Source organism: Oncorhynchus kisutch, linkage group LG9 (assembly GCF_002021735.2).
Source record: "Oncorhynchus kisutch isolate 150728-3 linkage group LG9, Okis_V2, whole genome shotgun sequence".
NCBI lineage: Eukaryota > Metazoa > Chordata > Actinopteri > Salmoniformes > Salmonidae > Oncorhynchus > Oncorhynchus kisutch.
The window spans coordinates 30,341,836-30,360,478 of NC_034182.2; the positions used below are offsets into that span (position 1 = coordinate 30,341,836).

The 18,643-nt window shown below is 44.3% G+C and overlaps 1 protein-coding gene across 4 annotated transcripts; it reads right to left on the reverse strand.

The window, feature by feature from the left end:
- Nucleotides 1-3,632: 3,632 nt before the first annotated feature.
- Nucleotides 3,633-13,951, reverse strand: LOC109896457 (myozenin-2-like). 4 transcript variants are annotated; one of them, XM_020490718.2, is made up of 7 exons: nt 13,762-13,951; nt 13,007-13,115; nt 12,651-12,740; nt 11,555-11,721; nt 9,583-9,688; nt 7,164-7,350; nt 3,633-4,270 (listed from the first exon to the last, which is right to left on the reverse strand). In XM_020490718.2, the coding sequence occupies exons 3-7, from the start codon at nt 12,730-12,732 to the stop codon at nt 4,030-4,032; spliced, it is 783 nt and encodes a 260-aa protein (XP_020346307.1). In that variant the 5' UTR covers nt 12,733-12,740; nt 13,007-13,115; nt 13,762-13,951; the 3' UTR covers nt 3,633-4,029. The 4 variants fall into 4 exon arrangements, with proteins under 4 accessions (XP_020346307.1, XP_020346308.1, XP_020346309.1 ...); XM_020490719.2 differs by lacking the exon at nt 13,007-13,115 and adding an exon at nt 13,146-13,209; XM_020490720.2 differs by lacking the exon at nt 13,007-13,115 and having other exon boundaries at nt 13,776-13,951.
- Nucleotides 13,952-18,643: the final 4,692 nt, after the last annotated feature.

Sequence of the window (18,643 nt, forward strand, 5' to 3'; positions counted from 1 at the left end):
AGCCCGCTATTAGCCTGGAATCTATTCTGCTATTACTCTGTTTCAGGCTCTTTACATGAGACATTGAAAGGTTAGAGGAAACCCTTTTGGGAGATGAGTCTCACCCTTTTAGAGCCAGTGTGTGTCATCTGCAAAAAAAAGTGGCTTTTGGTGCTGTTTGTGCAGAGTAATTCTCTGTGGACTGAAGTACTTTTCCATGACACTCACTGGCTGTAAATGCAGTAGCAACAGCACCAATTGATGGCTTCGCGAGACCATGGGAGTGCTATATAAACATTCAGTGGGCAGACTAACATGTTATTAAACTCTGTTAGAAGTAACAACAAGAAGAACACCATTGGCATGTTTGGGTAGTAGTTATGAAGTTCCGAAAACCAATGAAAATTTTGATTGTTGAGTCTGTCTGTCCCTCGTTTCACAATCTCAGGCAATCACACGATTTGAAGGGCAAAAGTAGTCTTATCTTCTCCGCAATGCCCTAGAGAGTGTGGTACATAACCCGGGTAATGGTCTATACTACCGGCCATGTTTTTGTTGGATTTTACAAAATACCGTGACGAAGGCATTCGCTCGAAACGTGTCCGTTTTTAACAATGAAATTATTTATTTGAAATGGTTATTTTTGAAGAACACTCCCATTGCCCTTCAAAGAGTTGCTGATTTATCTTCACATCTACAATACTCCCCAGAGCACAGTGTATACAGGAGTGACTGGGCAGGCCTTGTCTTCGACCATATTCCTGAATGTCTTGGTCTGCCAATCAAAAGCCCCTCGACTCGCTCGGCCCACCTCCCGTCATGCTATCCCGTGCCAAATAATACACCCCTGGGGGAACCCAACCCATCACCAGCCAAATATTTCCTATCTGAGTTTTGATACCGGGGATAATCAAAGTTCAAAGAGAGGCCAGACCATTCTTGATAAACAGGCTGGATATAGCGTAACGGTCTTGGAAATGCCGCCGTGCTCAGATGCTGAGTGTACACAGAGCGCTCAGGAGACTGATGGAGAGGGATTCAATAAGACATTCAACTGGGAGGTTCATGTGGGCTAGTGCATTACACAGATTGCCAAAACAGAGGCTAGGAATGCATGTAGCCACTGGACCCCATTTGACCGCTGTCTGTCAACCATAATCAGTGGTCCCTGGCAATAGGGAGTGGGTTTGCACCAACTTTCTAGTATTGAAATGCAGAAAGATTAATTGTCCAGCCGATTTACATGAGATGGAGAACTGTCTTTGGCATGTGTTGTTTTATGAGCAAAAATGCCAAAGTTCTCTCTTTGTGGTAGCTGAATTTGTCCTTTCATCTTGAGAAATGGTATAAGGCTGAAAAAATTCACCTGTTCATCCTGTAACTATATTCCCAGCTCTCTAGTAGATTTATAATATATGAAAATAATGTTTTTAATGAAAATGTCATTATTTTTATAAATATGTTGGCAACCGTTTTATAAAGACCATAAGGCCCTCAAACCATTTAGGCTTCAACCTTGGGCCTAAGAACAGCCCTTAGTCAGGAGTTATCACACGATAACCCCTGGGTTCTTATGCCTTATTGCTTAAATGTACAGAGAGAAAAGATTAAAAACACTCTCCGAAAGCTGACATTTGCCGAGACCCCAATTTTTTTTCAGATCACCAGTGACCAACCGGTCTTGCAATCCACAAGGGCTGTACATTTAACTTCACACTGCTCTGGTGAGGATGGGCAGCTAAACAAAAAGCTGTCTTTTACACATGTCAAGATTCTCTATGAATGGATTGTCTTTCTCTGTCTACTTCCCTGCCTGTGTCTGTCTGTATATATTCATTTGACTGCTAGTCTGTCTGGCTGTCTGTATATCTCTCTCACTCCCTCCCTCTCTGTGTTCATCATAACTGCCCAGGGGTGCCCCCCCCCCCATCACACAACGTCGTTATATCATGTGTGATATACTTTCCTCGTTTTCATGGAGTGCATGAAGTCAAATCTGTAAAATAATGGCTCCAGATTATTCTTATTATTCATAAAGCCATGAAAGAATCTCACTTTTGAATTTGAATGAAGTTGCATGTGGAGTTCTGTAGATAAGCAGGTAAACAAAAGTGCAAACGCAACATATAAAGTGTTGTTCCCATGTTTCATGAGAAGGAAAAAAACATATTTCTATCAAATTTTGTGCACATATTTGTTTACATCCTTGTTGGTGAGCATTTCTCCTTTGGAAAGCTAATCCATGCACCTGACAGGTGTGGCATATCAAGAAGCTGATTAAACCACATGCTCATTACACAGGTGCACCTTGTGCTGGGGACAATAAAAGGCCACTCTAAAATGTAAAGTTTTGTCACACAACACAAAGCCTCAGATGTCTCAAGTTTTGAGGGAGTGTGCAATTGGCATGCTAACAGCAGGAATGTCCACCAGAGCTTTTGCCAGATAATTTCTCTACCATAACGTCTGACGACGTGTTACAGAATTTAGCGGCCTGTCCAACGGCCTCACAACCGCAGACCACGTGCAACCATGCTAGCCCAGGACCTCCACATCTGGCTTCTTCACCTGCGGGATCGTTTGAGACCAACCACCCGGACAGCTGATGAAACTGTGGGTTTGCGCAACCAAAGAATTTCTGCACAAACTGTCAGAAACCGTTTCAGGGAAGCTCATCTGCGTGCTCATCTTCCTCACCAGGGTCTTGACCTGACTGCGTTTCGGCATCGTAACCGACTTCAGTGGGCAAATGCTCACCTTCGATGGCCACTGGCACACTGCAGAAGTGTGCTCTTCGCGGATGAATCTCGGTTTCAACTGTACCGGGCAGATGGCGTCGTGTGGGCGAGTGGTTTGCTGACGTCAACGTTGGTAACAGAGTGCCCCATGGTGGCAGTGGGATCATGCTATGGGCAGGCATAAGCTATGGACAATGAACACAATTGCATTTTATCGATGGCAATTTGAATAAACAGAGATACCGTGACGAGATCCTGAGGTCCATTGTCATGCCATTCATCCACCGCCATCGCCTCATGTTTCAGCATGATGATGCACAGCCCCATGTCGCAAGGATCTGTACACAATTCCTGGAAGCTGAAAAAGACCCAGTCGTCCATGGCTTGCATACACACCAGAAATGTCACCCATGGAGCATGTTTGGGATGCTCTGGATCTACGTGTACCCGCCAATATCTAGCAACTTCGCACAGCCATTGAAGAGGAGTGGGACAGCATTCCACAGGCCACAATCAACAGCCTGATCAACTCTATGCAAAGGAGATTTGTTGTGCTGCATGAGGCAAATGGTGGTCACCAGATACTGTGGTTTTCTGATCCACGACCCTACTTGTTTTTTAAGGTATCTGTGACCAACAAGCATATCTGTATGCTTCCCGGTCATGTGAAATCCATAGATCAGGACCTAATTTATTTATTTCATTTGACTGATTTCAGTATATGAACTGTAACTCAGTATAAAAAACAAAACACTGTCATGCGGCCCATGGATCCTTCACTGTAGATCAACACTCACTGCTGAACAGTTATTCAAGCATTTCTCTGGGAATATGTGAAAGCAATCACAAGGGATATAGAGTGTACTGTATATGCTGATGTAATTCAGCAGGAAAAAATGCAATTCAATTGTAAACTGAAATTATAACATTGTGCTTTTCATTTTATTTAGCTCAAAAACAACTAATACAGTAATCAAATGTCATCAGGCAGATTCATTATATCTTATACACATCAATGTGCAGTATGTAAATATCCTATACTGTATTTAGTAACTCTAGCTAGTGTAAACTAGCTGGTTTACTTACTTCAAGTGCAGTTTGGAGATGGGCAGAACACCTTGGGCATGGGCAGATCAGTTAAGCAGAGAAACTTGCATTTTTCGCCACAAAAAAAGTAGCTAACTTACCCTAATCAGGCAATCAAAAATGCCTCCTTCCCTCACTCTGACCCTATTCTGACCCTAACCCAGCGGAAGGACTTTTGGGTAGCAAACCAAGCAGCATCTCAGAAGATTGAGCAACTGCCAGAAGTTCAAAGGTCATCGGACTCTGGGATAAACATGGGATCCAGGTGCATTTTGGGGAGGATGACGGGGGTGCTGGCCCCCACCCAGCCGCAGGCCACCCTATTGAATGTGGGCCTCTGCACCACAGGCTCCCCCTGGAGCTCTGGGTACAGCTCCGGCATGGTGTTGTGTTCCACGTCGGGGGCCTTGAACAACGGGGCCGGTATGGTGGACTTGCCGCCGAAGCCGCCAAACGGGGTAGCCACTCTGGAGATGGATAGAGGATTGACAATGTTAATATTAGCCTTGCACAACTAACAAGGCAGAGGGGAAGTGACACTTTGACTGAGTCATCAAAGAGTCTAAGCCTCTGGCTGGAGGACATGTTCTGTTGACATGGTAAGGGATGTATGGTAAGAGATGTATGGTGTATCTGTTGACAATGTTGTGACTCAGATAAAGGAATGCACCGTATGTCAGTGGACACTTCATCCGCTACCAAAGTGTAAAAGCAAGTTTACATTTCTATACATTTCTGCCTAGTAGACATAGAGAATGTTGTGTAGAAAACCAACTGTTCAAAACACTACTTGTTTCTTGCAAGGGTAAAGCATCATCTTTTGAGTATCAAAACTCCTTAATGTATATATTTTTTGGAGGGTCAGGACAGAGTTAGAAACAAGATTTGGGGGATAGACCTAGGAAGAAGAACAGTAAGGAAAGGCACAGCCAGTCAGGGAAAGGGGGGGGCACCTAGTCAGTTGCAAAACTGAATGCATTCAATGGAAATGTGTCTTCCTCATTGAACCCAACCCCTCTGAATAATAGAGGTGCGGGGGCCAGCCATAATGGACATCCACGTCATCCGTGCCCGGGGAGCAGTTGTTGGGGGTTAACTGCCTTGCTCAATGGCAGAACAGCATTTTTTTTTCTGGGATTCGAACCAGCGATCTTCTGGCTCTTAAACTTTGGGAACCCTTGGCCTAGCGGTTTTCACTCAATCCCCCCCTTGCAGCATTGGGGAACATTCCACACCCCACATCTATTTCTATGGGCACAAGCACTGTTCATGACACAAACTGTCCAACCCCTATTGTTGATGGAGAGAACAGTTTGCAGGTTTAAAGCGTATTTCCTGCAATTCTACACATTTTGTCATGGGGTGCAGAGAACAATGAGCAGTTTTAAAGTACATTTTCTTGCAATTCTATACATTTTACCATGCCATGTGATATTTCAGTGACTCGAACATTGCTACAAAATCTATGGGCCAAAGAACCTAGCTAAAAAAACGTGGGCTAGTTTATCTGGACATTTCTGAGAAGTTATAAATACCTCTCTGAGGTATGCAATGACTGACATGACAAGAGGAAACTGATGATGCACTACCCAATTCCAAAATTGCACTCTACTATTACAACGTTCTCAAGTAAGTTGAAAGCAGAACTGAGTTCATAAAAAAATGTAATTAAATGTATTAAATGTACCAGTCAAATGTTTGGACACATCTACTCATTCAAAGGTTTTTCTTTATTTTTTACTATTTCCTATATTGTAGAATAATAGTGAAGACATCCAAACTATGAAATAACATATATGGAATCCTGTTTTGTAACCAAAAAAGTGTTAAACAAATCTAAATATATTGTAGATTCTTCAAAGTAGCCACCCTTTGCCATGATGACTGCTTTGCACACTTGACATTCTCTCAAACAGCTTCACGATGAATGCTTTTCCAACCGTCTTGAAGGAGTTCCCATATACGCATGTTGGCTGTTTTTCCTTCACTCTGCGGTCCATCTCATCCCAAACCATCTCAATTGGGTTGGGGTCGGGTGATTGTGGAGGCCAGGTCATCTGATGCATTACGCCATCACTCTCCTTGGCCAGATAGCCCTTACACAGCCTGGATGTGTGTTTTGGGACATTTTCCTGTTGATAAACAAATGATAGTCCCACTAAGCGCACACCAGATGGGATTACATATCGGTGCAGATTTCTGTGGTAGTGTGCCTTAAATCACAGACAGCGTCACCAGCAAAGCACCGTCACACCTCCTCCTCCATGCTTCATGATGGGAACCACACATGCAGAGATCATCCGTTCACCTACTCTGCGTCTCACAAAGACACGGAGGTTGGAACCAAAAATCTTATCAGACCGAAGGACAGATTTCCATCGGTAAAATGTCCATTGTTCCGTGTTTCTTGGCCCAAGCAAGTGTCTTCTTCTTATTGGTGTCCTTTAGTAGCGGTTTCTTTGCAGCAATTTGACCATGAAGGCCTGTTTTCACACAGTCTCCTCTGAACAGTTGATGTTGAGATGTGTCTATTACTTGAACTCTGCAGCCAAAATAAATGCTTCAATCTGAGGTGCATTTAACTTTAACTTATCCTCTGCAGCAGAGGTAACTCTGGGTCTTCCTATCCTGTGGTGGACCTCATGAGAGCCAGTTTCATCATAGAGCTTGATTGCTTTTGCGACTGCACAAATTTGACGGATTGACTGACCTTCATGTCTGAAAGTAATGATGGACTGTCGTTTCTTTTTGCTTCTTCAAGCTGTTCTTGCCATAATATAGACTTAGTCCAATTTGGTAAAAGACCATCTTCTGTATACCACCCCTACCTTGTCACAACACATCTGATTGACTCAAACACATTAAGATGGAAAGAAATTCCACAAATGACCTTTTAACAAGCCACACCTGTTAATTGAAATGCATTCCAAGTGACTACCTCCATGAAGCTGGTTGAGAGAATGGCAAGATTGTGCAAAGCTGTCATCAAGGCAAAGGGTGGCTACTTTGAAGAATCTCAAATATAAAAGATATTATGATTTAACACTTTTTTCCCCATCATTTTGATGTCTTCACTATTATTCTATAATGTAGAAAATTATTTTTTTAAATAAAGAAGAATCCTTGAATGAGTAGGTGTGTCCAAACTTTTGACTGGTACTGTATGTATTTATAAAAATAAATAAAAATTGGGGGGCCCCACAGTTTGGGAACCACTGCGCTAGGCTACCTGCTGCCCTCAGTCAGCTGAGCGAAGGCTTGAACCTCCGTTGCCGTGGGGGTATAATTTGTCTAGAGTCGGGAGCATTACTACTGCACCAGCCTCCGGCATGGCAAGTACTGTACTATCATCAGTCCTACCTGTTGAAGCTCTTGTACCCTGGTCCTTCAGGCTTGGCCTCTAGCTCTGCCAGGTGGTTGACAAGGCTATCGGCCAGGGAGGGGTCGCTGTGGTAGATGGCCTGGTCCCAGGGGGAGTGGTAGGACTTGGGGAGGCATGTGCTGTTGAACTTCTCTGGTTCCATTTGTTTTAGAGGTCCACCATAACCTGGGCAAAAGAGGGGGAGAGAGAATCTGGTGTAATCTGGTGTAAGGGCCCTGTGACTCCATTCGGTACAGTTTGTCAAAGCGGTAGAAGAAGTTGAGAGCAGGAGAGGAAGAATCAGAGGGAGAGCTAGACATAGAAATAAGAAAGAGGAGGCAGTGAGAAACTGCATAACAGAGAGATGGTGTAATGATTTACAATGCCATTTGAGGAATCTATCAGGTCATATACAGTACTCCCAAGCTGATTTTTGTCTTGCACAAACCTGAATATAAACAAAGTGCAGCACTGTATGGGTTCTCCCTGTATGGTCAAAAATATGGTTAAGTTTCACAGTGAACCCACATGAAGGACATTTTACTGTGTGGTGTAAGGGTGACAGGGAAGGCCTATCCAAATAAGTATCCTTCAAAACTAGTGTTCTTCGCCAGGGGCGCCTTGCAAACACGTGTTACGTAACGTAGGGTGTTGCTGTGTCACGTCCAACCCTCTTACAACTAACAAAATATTCAGTTTGTTTTATCAAAGGAGGAAATGAGAAAGACCAAACATTGTCTCCTCAGGGGAGTTCTGCTGTTTTTTTTTTTTGAAACTTCCTTCACAAACGCAAACCACAAGATCTACTTGGGGCCACGGAGAAGTGTTCACGAGCATGGCTGCACATTTGGCTGCTCCAATGTGTTGTGGGAAATGTACTGTGACTGCCGCACTGCAGGAAACACTGGGGGTTGGGAAGATGAAAGGGAGATCACTGTATTAGTGACATGGGGTTAAGGCATGGTAGATATAGACAACAAGACTAGAGACAAAGTTTTGACTCCATGTTTGGAAGCATTGTTCCAAATGTGAAGCATTGTTCCAAATGTTCTCACGTTCGCGTCATGATCTCGAGCCAGTCCGTCAGACCCACACTACCAGAGGGACAAGATATTTGGTTAGCACTTGACATTACAGCAATGAATAAAGTGGTACCATGGTGACAACATTGTAGTATTACATATCTATTACCACTGTATTACCATAATATTAGCCCTTTTGCCACTCTGTAATGTAAAAGGCTATCGATACGGGTATATCAGTGGAGTGACATTTCAACACAAGAGTCTGATTGCGGTGCAGTGATTTATTTGGTAGCCAGAATTTCCTTGCTTCCCTTCCCTATTCACACTATTCAACAAGCCATTAGACACCCAAAAGTGAAACATCTGGGTTCATCTCTTGGCTATTTTAAGAGTCATTGTGTGACATCCGATACCCTTTGAGCCCAATTCACTGCTACTGTTATCGCTGTGTCCACGGACTTCTCCGCCGACTCCCTCTCAAGGTGGTGGCGTAGTCATATGTTCCCAAAATAGCATCACAAACTGTCTCCATGTGCTCATCGGCTTAACTGGTGTCCATATTATGTTGACGGTGCTGGATCAGGAGGTTGAGCGTGATCCGAGCGCCATTCTCTTCCTGATGGTTCTCAGAGGATAGCGAGTGGTGGACACAGGAAATACTCTGCGCATTTCCTGTGGAGGAAACTTGACTGTTATCAAACTATCCCCAAGGTCGCCCATAAAAAGTGAGGGAAGGGAAGGGGGAGAATGGATAGATACAGAGAGTGAGGGAGAGATCCACAGAGAAAGATAGAGAGGGGGGAGAAGGAGAAGGAATGCTCCTGCCCTGGAGCCGGAAGATTCCACTCAAGAATAATGTTTTCCCCCACGAAGACGCCTAAGTACAAAAAAATGCAATGGAATTAATAAAATGCCAAAACAATGAAGACTATCGCCACGCTGTAGCTAAACATTTCATAGTTTGTTAAATCCAGCTGGACCAACACCTATTTTATCCATACACTTACCTCATGTGAATAAAGGAGTAAACGTTACTAGCACCAAAAGTTCTACCATAGAGCAAGATGTAGCTATGACCATATTACTTAATAAAAGTAAAATCCTGTCTAGTGGGTAAGGGGCTAGGGCTACTTTCTTGAAAGGACATAAGGCCAGGGATATTCTCATTCTCACTCAATTTTTAATTTGGCCTAAGGTTTTGAGCTCTGTGCCCGATGCAGGTGCTCCAATAAATGTTTTCAACTGGCCAAGGCTTGATGACTTCAATGTCACCGGCTCACCCGTGCTAGTATAAATCATACTAATGACTCCACTGACATCCAGGTTAATGAGTCGTAGGGGTCATGGGGTCATGAATTTAGAGCAGAGGTTATGTCGCATTAGCAGCACCCACCTGGTGCAATGTTGTCTGGGTTGGGGGTGTTGCTCGGATCAGGCGTGTTCGTGGTTGTTTTAGACTGTTCCACTCCCAAGCTGTTGCTTTCTGTGGTTTCTTGACTCTGCGTTTGAAGAGTTACACCATTCCAAGGAGAAGGTGAGAGGGAGGGAAAAGGCAAGGACAGAGACAGTTTAGAGCAAAGGTCAGAGATATAGAGGGGTTAAGAAAGAGAAAGTGAGATTGGGAGAACGATGGAGAGTTCAGTGACTGTCTTATGTAGAGCCAGTAACATGAGGAGCATTGTTTTCCCATGTATGAATATCCTGTGCTGTGGCCCACAGTGGGTAACTTTCATCCTCCCCAGTGATATTTGTACTAATTTATGCCAGGACTTCCTCAGGAAATGTTGACAACTTGAAATAAATTCCCCTTTGCCCCAAAAGGTAAACAAACGGGGACTGCAAGATCAAACTATTTTCATTTAGAGTTTTAATAATTTCATTAGATTCAGTGTCCAATATATTCCAAACAACCTTAAAATGTACAGGTGATTGACAAAATAAAGGAAACACCAATATATAGTGTCTTAATGGAGTGTTTGGCCACCACGAGCCAAAACAGCTTCAATGCGCCTTGTCATAGAGTTCCAGACGCTTGCAGAATCTATTGGATTCTTCCATGAGAAATGACTTCATTTGGTGAGGGTGGGGGAAAACACTATCTCTGGCACTGCTCCAGAATCTCCCATACGTTTTCAATTGGGTTGAGATCAAGTGACTAAGACTTACACACACACACACGACCCACCCTTTAAACCCTCTATGCTTATCTGAGACCCCTCTTTCAAAGTCACTGAGATATCTTCCTCTATCCATGGTAGACAAAATAATGGGCGACTGGGAATGTTATTCATGACTCTAAACATGATGGGATGTTAATTGATAAATTTACTCAGAAACCACATCTGTGGTGAAGCACCTGATTTCAATATACTTTGTATCCCTCATTTACTCAAGTGTTTCCTTTATTTCGGCAGTTGCCTGGATGTGTGTGTGTGTGTGTGTGTGTGTGTGTGTGTGTGTGTGTGTGTGTGTGTGTGTGTGTGTGTGTGTGTGTGTGTTTACAGGCTCAAACAACTAGGTATCAGAGGAAGTGTCCTGGATGTGACTTCTAAATGGAAAGAAACAGATTGGACTCTCTGTTTCAATTAGTTTGGTAAAGTATATTGGGAAATGTTCCTGTATGGTCTGAGTAGCATAGTAGCCGCTAGGGCCTACAGTAGCCGCTAGGGCCTAAAGTAGCCGCTAGGGCCTAAGTGGCCTAAATTGCCGGGACGAAAAGATGAAGACTTGGCACACTGCCCATCCAAACACAAAGCTTGTAAACAGGACTTTTAACTTATGCCCGAATCTCATAGCTATTATGCAAGTACAAGGCCTTATCCAGAAACAACCCACTATCCGTTACCCCCTATCCGTTACCCCCTATCCGTTACTCTAGCGGTTAGGCTGTTTCTGCAATGTGTCCGAGTCTTGAGCAGCAGTAAGGCTGCAGTCTGATAATCATCTCAAGCGCTTATGTGTTTCATCAGGAAATTAGGTATAGTGTTCGTCAAGTGTCTGTTGCCGTTCTCCTCCTCGTAAGTGTATAGGCAACTATAGGATTGGGAAGAATGAATCACGAGATGACAGTCTCCTACAGTACAAGATAAGCTCTTCGAACGCTATTGATAATGGTTTGAATGAACCGAATGGAAACTCTGCGATGAGCCTTCTTTAAATCTCTCATCACAATCGCGTAGAGCTCCAAAACAAATGCTAATGGTATCGGTCATCTCCCTCATCGCTCATTTTGCCATAAATGTTCACGTTGAAACAGCAACTTTGTTCCAGTTTTTTGATTGTCGTTGTAGTATCCAGAGTTTTTAATCTAGCTAGCGTTCACATTCAAGCGTGTACTGTACATGCAAGGGGTTTGTGTTGCTTACATTGATCTGTGTGTTGGTTACATTCTGGATGCTCTCGAAGGTGTATTTTTCAGAGCGCCTCTTGCGCTTTTCAAAGAGGAGGGAGCCCCTGTTGGAGGCCAGAGACAGCTCCTCCAGCATCACATCCTTAGGGACACTCATCTTCTTCCCCAGGTCCATCTCTGCATCTGGAAGAGACACAACAGCTCTGAGAAAGTAGGGATGGTGTGTATGGGGAAAGGTGGGTGGGGATGTGTGTGTGTGTGTTGTGTCATTCTGTACCTCAGCTGTGCATGCCCTTGTTATGGTTTTATCTGTGTTTGGCTGAGCTAGTGTCCCACACGTCCTTACATTTTAATGACCCTATTATGCATACAGTCTGTAGTCTGTCAGAGTAAGTTATGCTCGTTATACTGACAATATTCACATTTGTCTATTTACATTCTACTGATTTACCTTTCACTGTAAAACATATTCCCATTACCCATCTCACTGACTTAATATATTGTATGCTGTCAATAATACAATACATTTATAATAATCTTTCTGTGTCAGACAGCCTCTCATGTTGGCCCCCTTGTTTGTGATTAGCAGTGAAATCCCCCCCCCCCCCCCTCCCGTGCATGCTGATCATGGAGACGTCATAGTTTAATCAAATGAGCCAAAAGCAAACCAGCCTGACAGAATATCCCTCAGCTGTCAGTGGCCCTCAGGCTCTCCCTCTCTCTCTCTCCCCAATGAGCCATGCAGTTGTCCCCTCCCAGAAATAGCTTGTTCAAAGGACAACGACAAAGGGATTAATTACATTGAGTAATAAAAAAACGTAATATTTGCTTATTTATATCCAAGGCCGCAGACGGTTCAATGGTGCTGCTTGGAAACCAGTAGTGAACTAGATGATACCCGGTTACAGAGTCTGTATAGATTGAGTGAGAGAGAGAGTGTGTGTGTTTGTCTTTGTTTACAGGCACACACACATGTATTTGTCTGTACTGTATGACTGCAGTTAAATTGTTCATGTGTGTCCATGTGTTTTTTTTACATTAGAAATTAATGAAGGGAGGCAGCGGGGGGAGAGAGAGCGAGTGTGAGAGAGAGGCCACGTGTCGTACCATACCTTCAGGACCCTGTACCTCCCTACAGATGGCTGCAGCTTGCATCTTCCTCTCGTTGGTCGTCATGGTAGAGAACTGCGACATCCCTGCCCCTGGGGAAACAATATCACAAGGGACAGCATGTGACGGCACGCCTTGTGCCGTAGCAACTAGCTTAACAAACCAAAGGAAGCAATGCCGCGCAGCACTGTAAGGCATGCTATCCTCACCAACATTACACTCCCCCTGCCACGAACAAACACCCACCGCAGCAGGTACAATTTATTGGTAGTGCTGAAAGGGCAAAGTTAACACATCCCTTTTAAATAACCCTGAGCCGTTAAACGCCAAGCACATGCTCGGCAGACATGACACTCACTCGGTGGTGAAGCGAGAATCAATATGCTTGGGATCACCCTTTTGGGTTGAGAAAGGACATAGGTATGGGACGGGCAATGTCACAGCAAGCATGTGTGACGGTTGACAAGCTGTGGGAAAAGCAACAGTCCACATCATACCATTGTGTTCCTTGGTCTAGCTGTACGATGCACCATCTTGTTTTCATTTGAAATCCACATAAATCTGTATCCGTATGAATAGCTGCTCATTCAGTAAGTCATTCGGTAAACATCATTTAGGTAAAGACAACAGCAGAGTAACGTGCAGAGAAATCAAAGTACTTGTCTTGTCTATTCACTTGGCCTGAGGGCCATTCCTATACGACAATCTGACCATTTTAATTAAAGCATTCTTAGCTCTAGCGTCAAAAACACTGAAAACACTATGGAGAACTTGGAAATATTGTGAAAAAGATTGCTTGACATCATCGTGCATAATGACATTCATCACCCTACAGTAAACCATTTACATATCAGGCTGCATTAAGTCTTAGGAGGGATCATATAGTAGACATACTACGTGTGTACCTTACATCAAGTGTCCTACATTAACAAGACATGGGGATGCAAGAGAAAAACTGTTCGATTGGACAATAATACAGCTCTGTCAATCATAACGCCTGTACTATTGAAAGTCCCAAACAAGCTTGAAACATCAATGTCACCCTGTGGTATCACCCAGCAAAACATATAGGCACAGCACCTAGGAAGTGACCCTATGCCTATGACACCTTACCTGTGTGTAGGTACCTTTAGGGGCGTCTCAGCATGTGCCTGTATCCTTACGGAAGCTAGGAAGACGTGGGGCGAGGAGGTCAGACTGGGTGGGGCGACCTGCGCGGGTCCTTGCACTCCCCTGTGCTGAAGCCTTAACGGGGGTGAGTGGGAAGGAGGGGGAGGTGAGGGGGCTTGGTAGCTGGCTGGATGAGTGACTGGCTGTGTGGGTGTCAGTGTGTGTCCTAGTTATTGGGCATGTTTGAGTGGTATGGCTAAAGCAACCCGACTATGTGAAGGACCGAGGAGTGAAGTTAGGGTAGGTGAAACTACGACAGCCGAAAGTCGGACACTAAGGCTCAGATCGACATGGCAGAATCAAAATAAACATCTCCAACCCCCATATCATACACTCACAAACTGAAATCATATGTGTGTACATTGTACAATCAATTAGTGAGACAGAGCCTCAAATATGAAATCCATTTATACTGTATACAGTATTTCCAATGTAGCCTGCTATATTTGAATTGCGGCAAAGTTGGTTCCGGTTTCAGTCATGTCTTTGGTCATGTTCCCGTGGGTCAAACAAAAGACCCTAATGATTGGTTGACAGTAGAGCCTTCCTTCCACAATGCAGGTGACGGCTGCAGGATGAAGTTGGTGAAGGGCAACTGCATAAACTTGCAGTCATCTTCGTGACTTTTTAATCACGTGATTTTCATGTTGTCGACATGTAGGCAGGCGCATGTCGGCCAATTTTTATCTCTATAATGAAACACACTTCGAAAGGCGGTGACCAACAATGGTCACTGACTTGACAAAAGGGATCCGCTCGAACGCGCCCAATGGTATTTGGTTCGGGCGGTGGGGGGCTAAATATAGCGGCTACCACTCCCCTTCCCTCCCTGTCGCTCGTGGCTCAGTGTCTGTACAGAAGCTTAGGCTGGGTGCAGGGGTTGCTGCCGAACTAGCTCCTGCCTAGCCACTACTCCCCCCCCCCCACCCCTTTCTGACACCATACCATCTCCCATAGTTCCCTTGGTCTGATTGGCATGGACCTGTTGGAAAGTGTGTGAGGCTGGGGTTGTAAATACCCCTCTCCCCCCAGTAGAGCCAAGGACAAAACCCTTATATTACCAATCCTTATCACATATCTGTAGCGTAGACCTCAACGGCCTGTTCAGGGAGCTGAAATGATTGGATATGTAACTGCTATAAACTCTTCCTAAGCTGCTGAAAGGAATCGTTTTGGTATTGGACCCTAGGTGGCAGTAGAGTTAATTGAGAGGTGGGGTTTTATATTTCCGATGCATCAAATGCATCAACGACTATGGGACTACCAATAGTTTAGTTACCAGGACCTAACTGCACCCGGGCCTTGTCATTTTGGAACTTTGTAGGCTTTTTGAATGGTCTTCAATTAGGAATGTGTGTACATTGTACAATCAATTATTTATATATACATTTATATATAAAGTTACCTATTGATTGTTAAAGAATTATAAATGCCTTATGACCTTAGTTCCACTGTCATACCCCATCATAAACCAAAATATAAGCTTGGTTTACTCCAATGTTTATACATAAACACTGTATAGCTTCAAAAACATGCTTAAAACTATAACTTTAATGTATTGGATGGTCAGTCCTTGCATCCATGGCTCTGTCTATGAATTTGATAGTGGTTTCATTTCTCCAGGCCATCCCTCATCTTTACACCAAAACAGAAACCGGGGATGTTGAGGAGTTTGTTGAACAACATTCACAGTTCTTCACTACTTCTATCCTATTCTAGTCTATCCAACTCAATTGCTGACTGTTGCGTTATGCTACTTTGTGGCATCAAACTTGGAGATTGAAGCATCATCACATGCTGACAGTGGGACAGGACTGCTCTTTTGTTCTAATGCTGCACCACTCTCCATAGCACAGCTGCTGTAGACCCCCTGCCATTATGTAACTGTCTCCTAGGCAACAAGTCCCCCTAACAACCCCTACCCAATGGCTATGGAGCGTGTGACTCGGAGGGACTAAACATCAAGCATAGTGCTGCACACATGGCTAGTAAAATGGCGATTTTTGCGTTAGTTATTACTTTATTTGCTCAGAATGTATGTGCAATAATTTGACGCTAAAATAGCAACTATATGCCGAGGGAATTCACGTGTGTTATAATAATAATAATAAATTACATTTGTAGAACGCTTTTCATTTGCAGATGTAAATCACAAAGCTCTTCACATTGTGAGCAACCATTAAAGCTTTATTTTACCAAAAAGGCTAAAGACATTAAAAGATAGCTAGCGGTCAAGTACCATACAAGATACACAAAATAATAAAGGTGACGAGGACAGAACAATAGAACTTGAAACAAACATATAAGACCAACAACTGACACCACAACGTAGAAAGTATTACGTGAAAGCCAGTTTGAAGAAGTGATTCTTAAGCTCAGACTTAAAGGACGTGGTGGTCTGGGGCAAGCGGAGGTGGGGGGGGACTGCAAGGAGTCTTTTGATCATTTGACTAGAGTGACCCTGAAGGCTGTTCACTTGAGGTATTGGATACCATAGGCATTGAGGGGTATTGACGACTAACAGGAGGCTTGAATTTTTTCTAATTTGGATGGGTAGCCTGTGGAGAGAGGCTAGAATGGGTGGGATGTAGGCAGATCTCCGTGTTCATGTGAGGACACTGGCAGCGCTGTTCTGCACAAGCTGCAGCCCGTGGATGCTTTTTTAGGGGAGGGCATTGCAGTAATCGAGTCGGGAGGTGACTGGGGAGTTGACCATCTTTTCCAGATCAGGTTTGGAGAGAGCAGGATGAAGCTGGGTGATGTTTCTCCGGTGAAATAAATATTTTTTGCAGACAGATTTTGTGGTCAGAGAAAATGAGGGAGGAATCCAGTAACACCCCAAGGTTGTAGACCTAGGAGGACAGTGGGATGGAGTGGCTGCCAAAGGTAAGAGCGGTGATGGGACTGGTTTTGGTGTGATGGGGAGTGCCGATGAGGATTGCTTCTGTTTTAGTATTGTTGTGTTGCAGGAGGTTGTTTGACATCCAGGCCTTTATGTCATCTAGACAGCTTGTGAGGGTGTTAATCGAAGAGAGGGAATCCAGGGTTTGGTTTTATGTAGATCTGTGTGTCATCAACATATTGTGTGCGGTTTGAAAGGTATGAGGTGAACCAGTTATGGGTGGTACTGTCCAGACCTATGTATTCCTTCAGTCGACCCAGGAGGATGCTGTGGTCAAACTGTGTTGAAGGCAGCACAGCTGTGGACATACCACCACAAGCAAAAACCAAGGCGACACTAAGCGAACTGACAGCAAGAATCCTCTCACCCGGAAGCAGTCAGTTTCCCAGAAGCAAGCCAGTTTAAAATAAAACTTCTCAAAATATCACCAACATGTATCCTGGCCCACAAGACGATCCGGCATGCTTGACCATGTATACACAAACATCCGTGATGATAACAAAGCCATCCCCCGCCCCCACTTCAGCCAACAGATCAGATCTCTCTGTTCCTACAAGCAGCAACTCAAGAAGGATCCACCAACACAGAGAATAGTGTGGCACTGGACAGAGGAAGCAGTTTCAATGCTGCAAGATTGTTTTGAGAACATTCTGATTGGAATATGTTCAGAGTCATCCACCCAGGACACGTCATCAACATTGAGGAATATACATTGTCAGTGTATAGTAAATTAGGAAATGTGTTGATGATGTTGTACCCATAATAACAATTTGGACATACCCCAGCCCAAAATCCTGGATATACTGAGATATCCGTACAATGCTGAGAGCCTGTACTGCAGAATTGAATGTAAGCAGAACGAACACCGATGACTCGGTGTCGCGCAACACATACAAGCTAAGCCGGTACGAAATCCGCAAAACCATTAGGGAGGCAAAAATATAGACTCATATAGACTCAAACTTGAGTTGATGTTTGACAACTCAGACTCACGTCGCATATGGCTAGGATTGCACACTATCACTGACTGCCAAAGCCTACCTCCTAGATGAGTTTAACACATTCTATATTCGCTTCGAGGCAAACAATACCGAGCCATCCAGAAAGACTCGCTGTTCTGGACTACCAGGCTCTTTTTCTGTCCGAAGCTGACGTGAGAACTTCAGTGAACACTCACAAAGCCACCAGCCCAGATGGCATCCCTGGCCGCGTCCTCAGAGTGTGTGCTGACGAGCTGGCAGGCGTCTTTTCAGACACTTTCAACTTCTCCCTGTCCCAGGTGGTAGTCCCCACCTGCTTTAAGGAGACCACCATCATCCCAGTCCCCAAGAAAAACAAGGTGACATGCCAGGCACACTGGACCCACTCCAATTTGCCTACCGCTGCAACAGATTCACGGAAGATGCCATTTCCTTTGCTATTCACATGGCCGCAACACATCTGGGAAAGGGGAACACCTATGTGAGAATGCTGTTCATTGACTACAGTTCAGCATTTAACACTATTGTTCCCTCCAAGCTCAACACCAAGCTCAGAGCTGTGGGTCTTGACGCCATCCTCCGCAACTGGATCTTGACTCTTAACACAGAGGCCCCACAGGGATATGTCCTTAGTTCTCTGCTGTCCTCCCTGTTCACCAACGACTGCATGGCTTTGCACGACACCAAGTCCGTCATCACGTTTTTCTCACAAAACCATGGTTGTAGGCCTGATAACCAACAAGGACAAGTCAGCCTATAGGGAGGAGGTAAGTGAACTGGCATTGTGGTGTCAAGACAGCAACCTCTCCCTCAACGTCAGCAAAACAAAGGAGTTGATTGTTGACTTCAGGAAGCAGACGAGGGAACATGCCCAGATCCACATCAACGGGTCTGCAGTAGAGAGTAGAAAGTTCCTCGACATCCACATCGCCGAAGACTTGTG

Excerpts from the sequence above, each read along its gene's own strand:
- LOC109896457 (XM_020490720.2), bottom strand. The coding sequence starts at position 12,732 with ATGTCGCAGTTCTCTACCATGACGACCAACGAGAGGAAGATGCAAGCT. Across the intron at positions 11,722-12,650 it reads GGAGGTACAGGGTCCTGAAG|ATGCAGAGATGGACCTGGGG; the intron begins GTATGGTACGAC and ends TGTCTCTTCCAG. Across the intron at positions 4,271-7,163 it reads GGGTACAAGAGCTTCAACAG|AGTGGCTACCCCGTTTGGCG; the intron begins GTAGGACTGATG and ends ATCCATCTCCAG.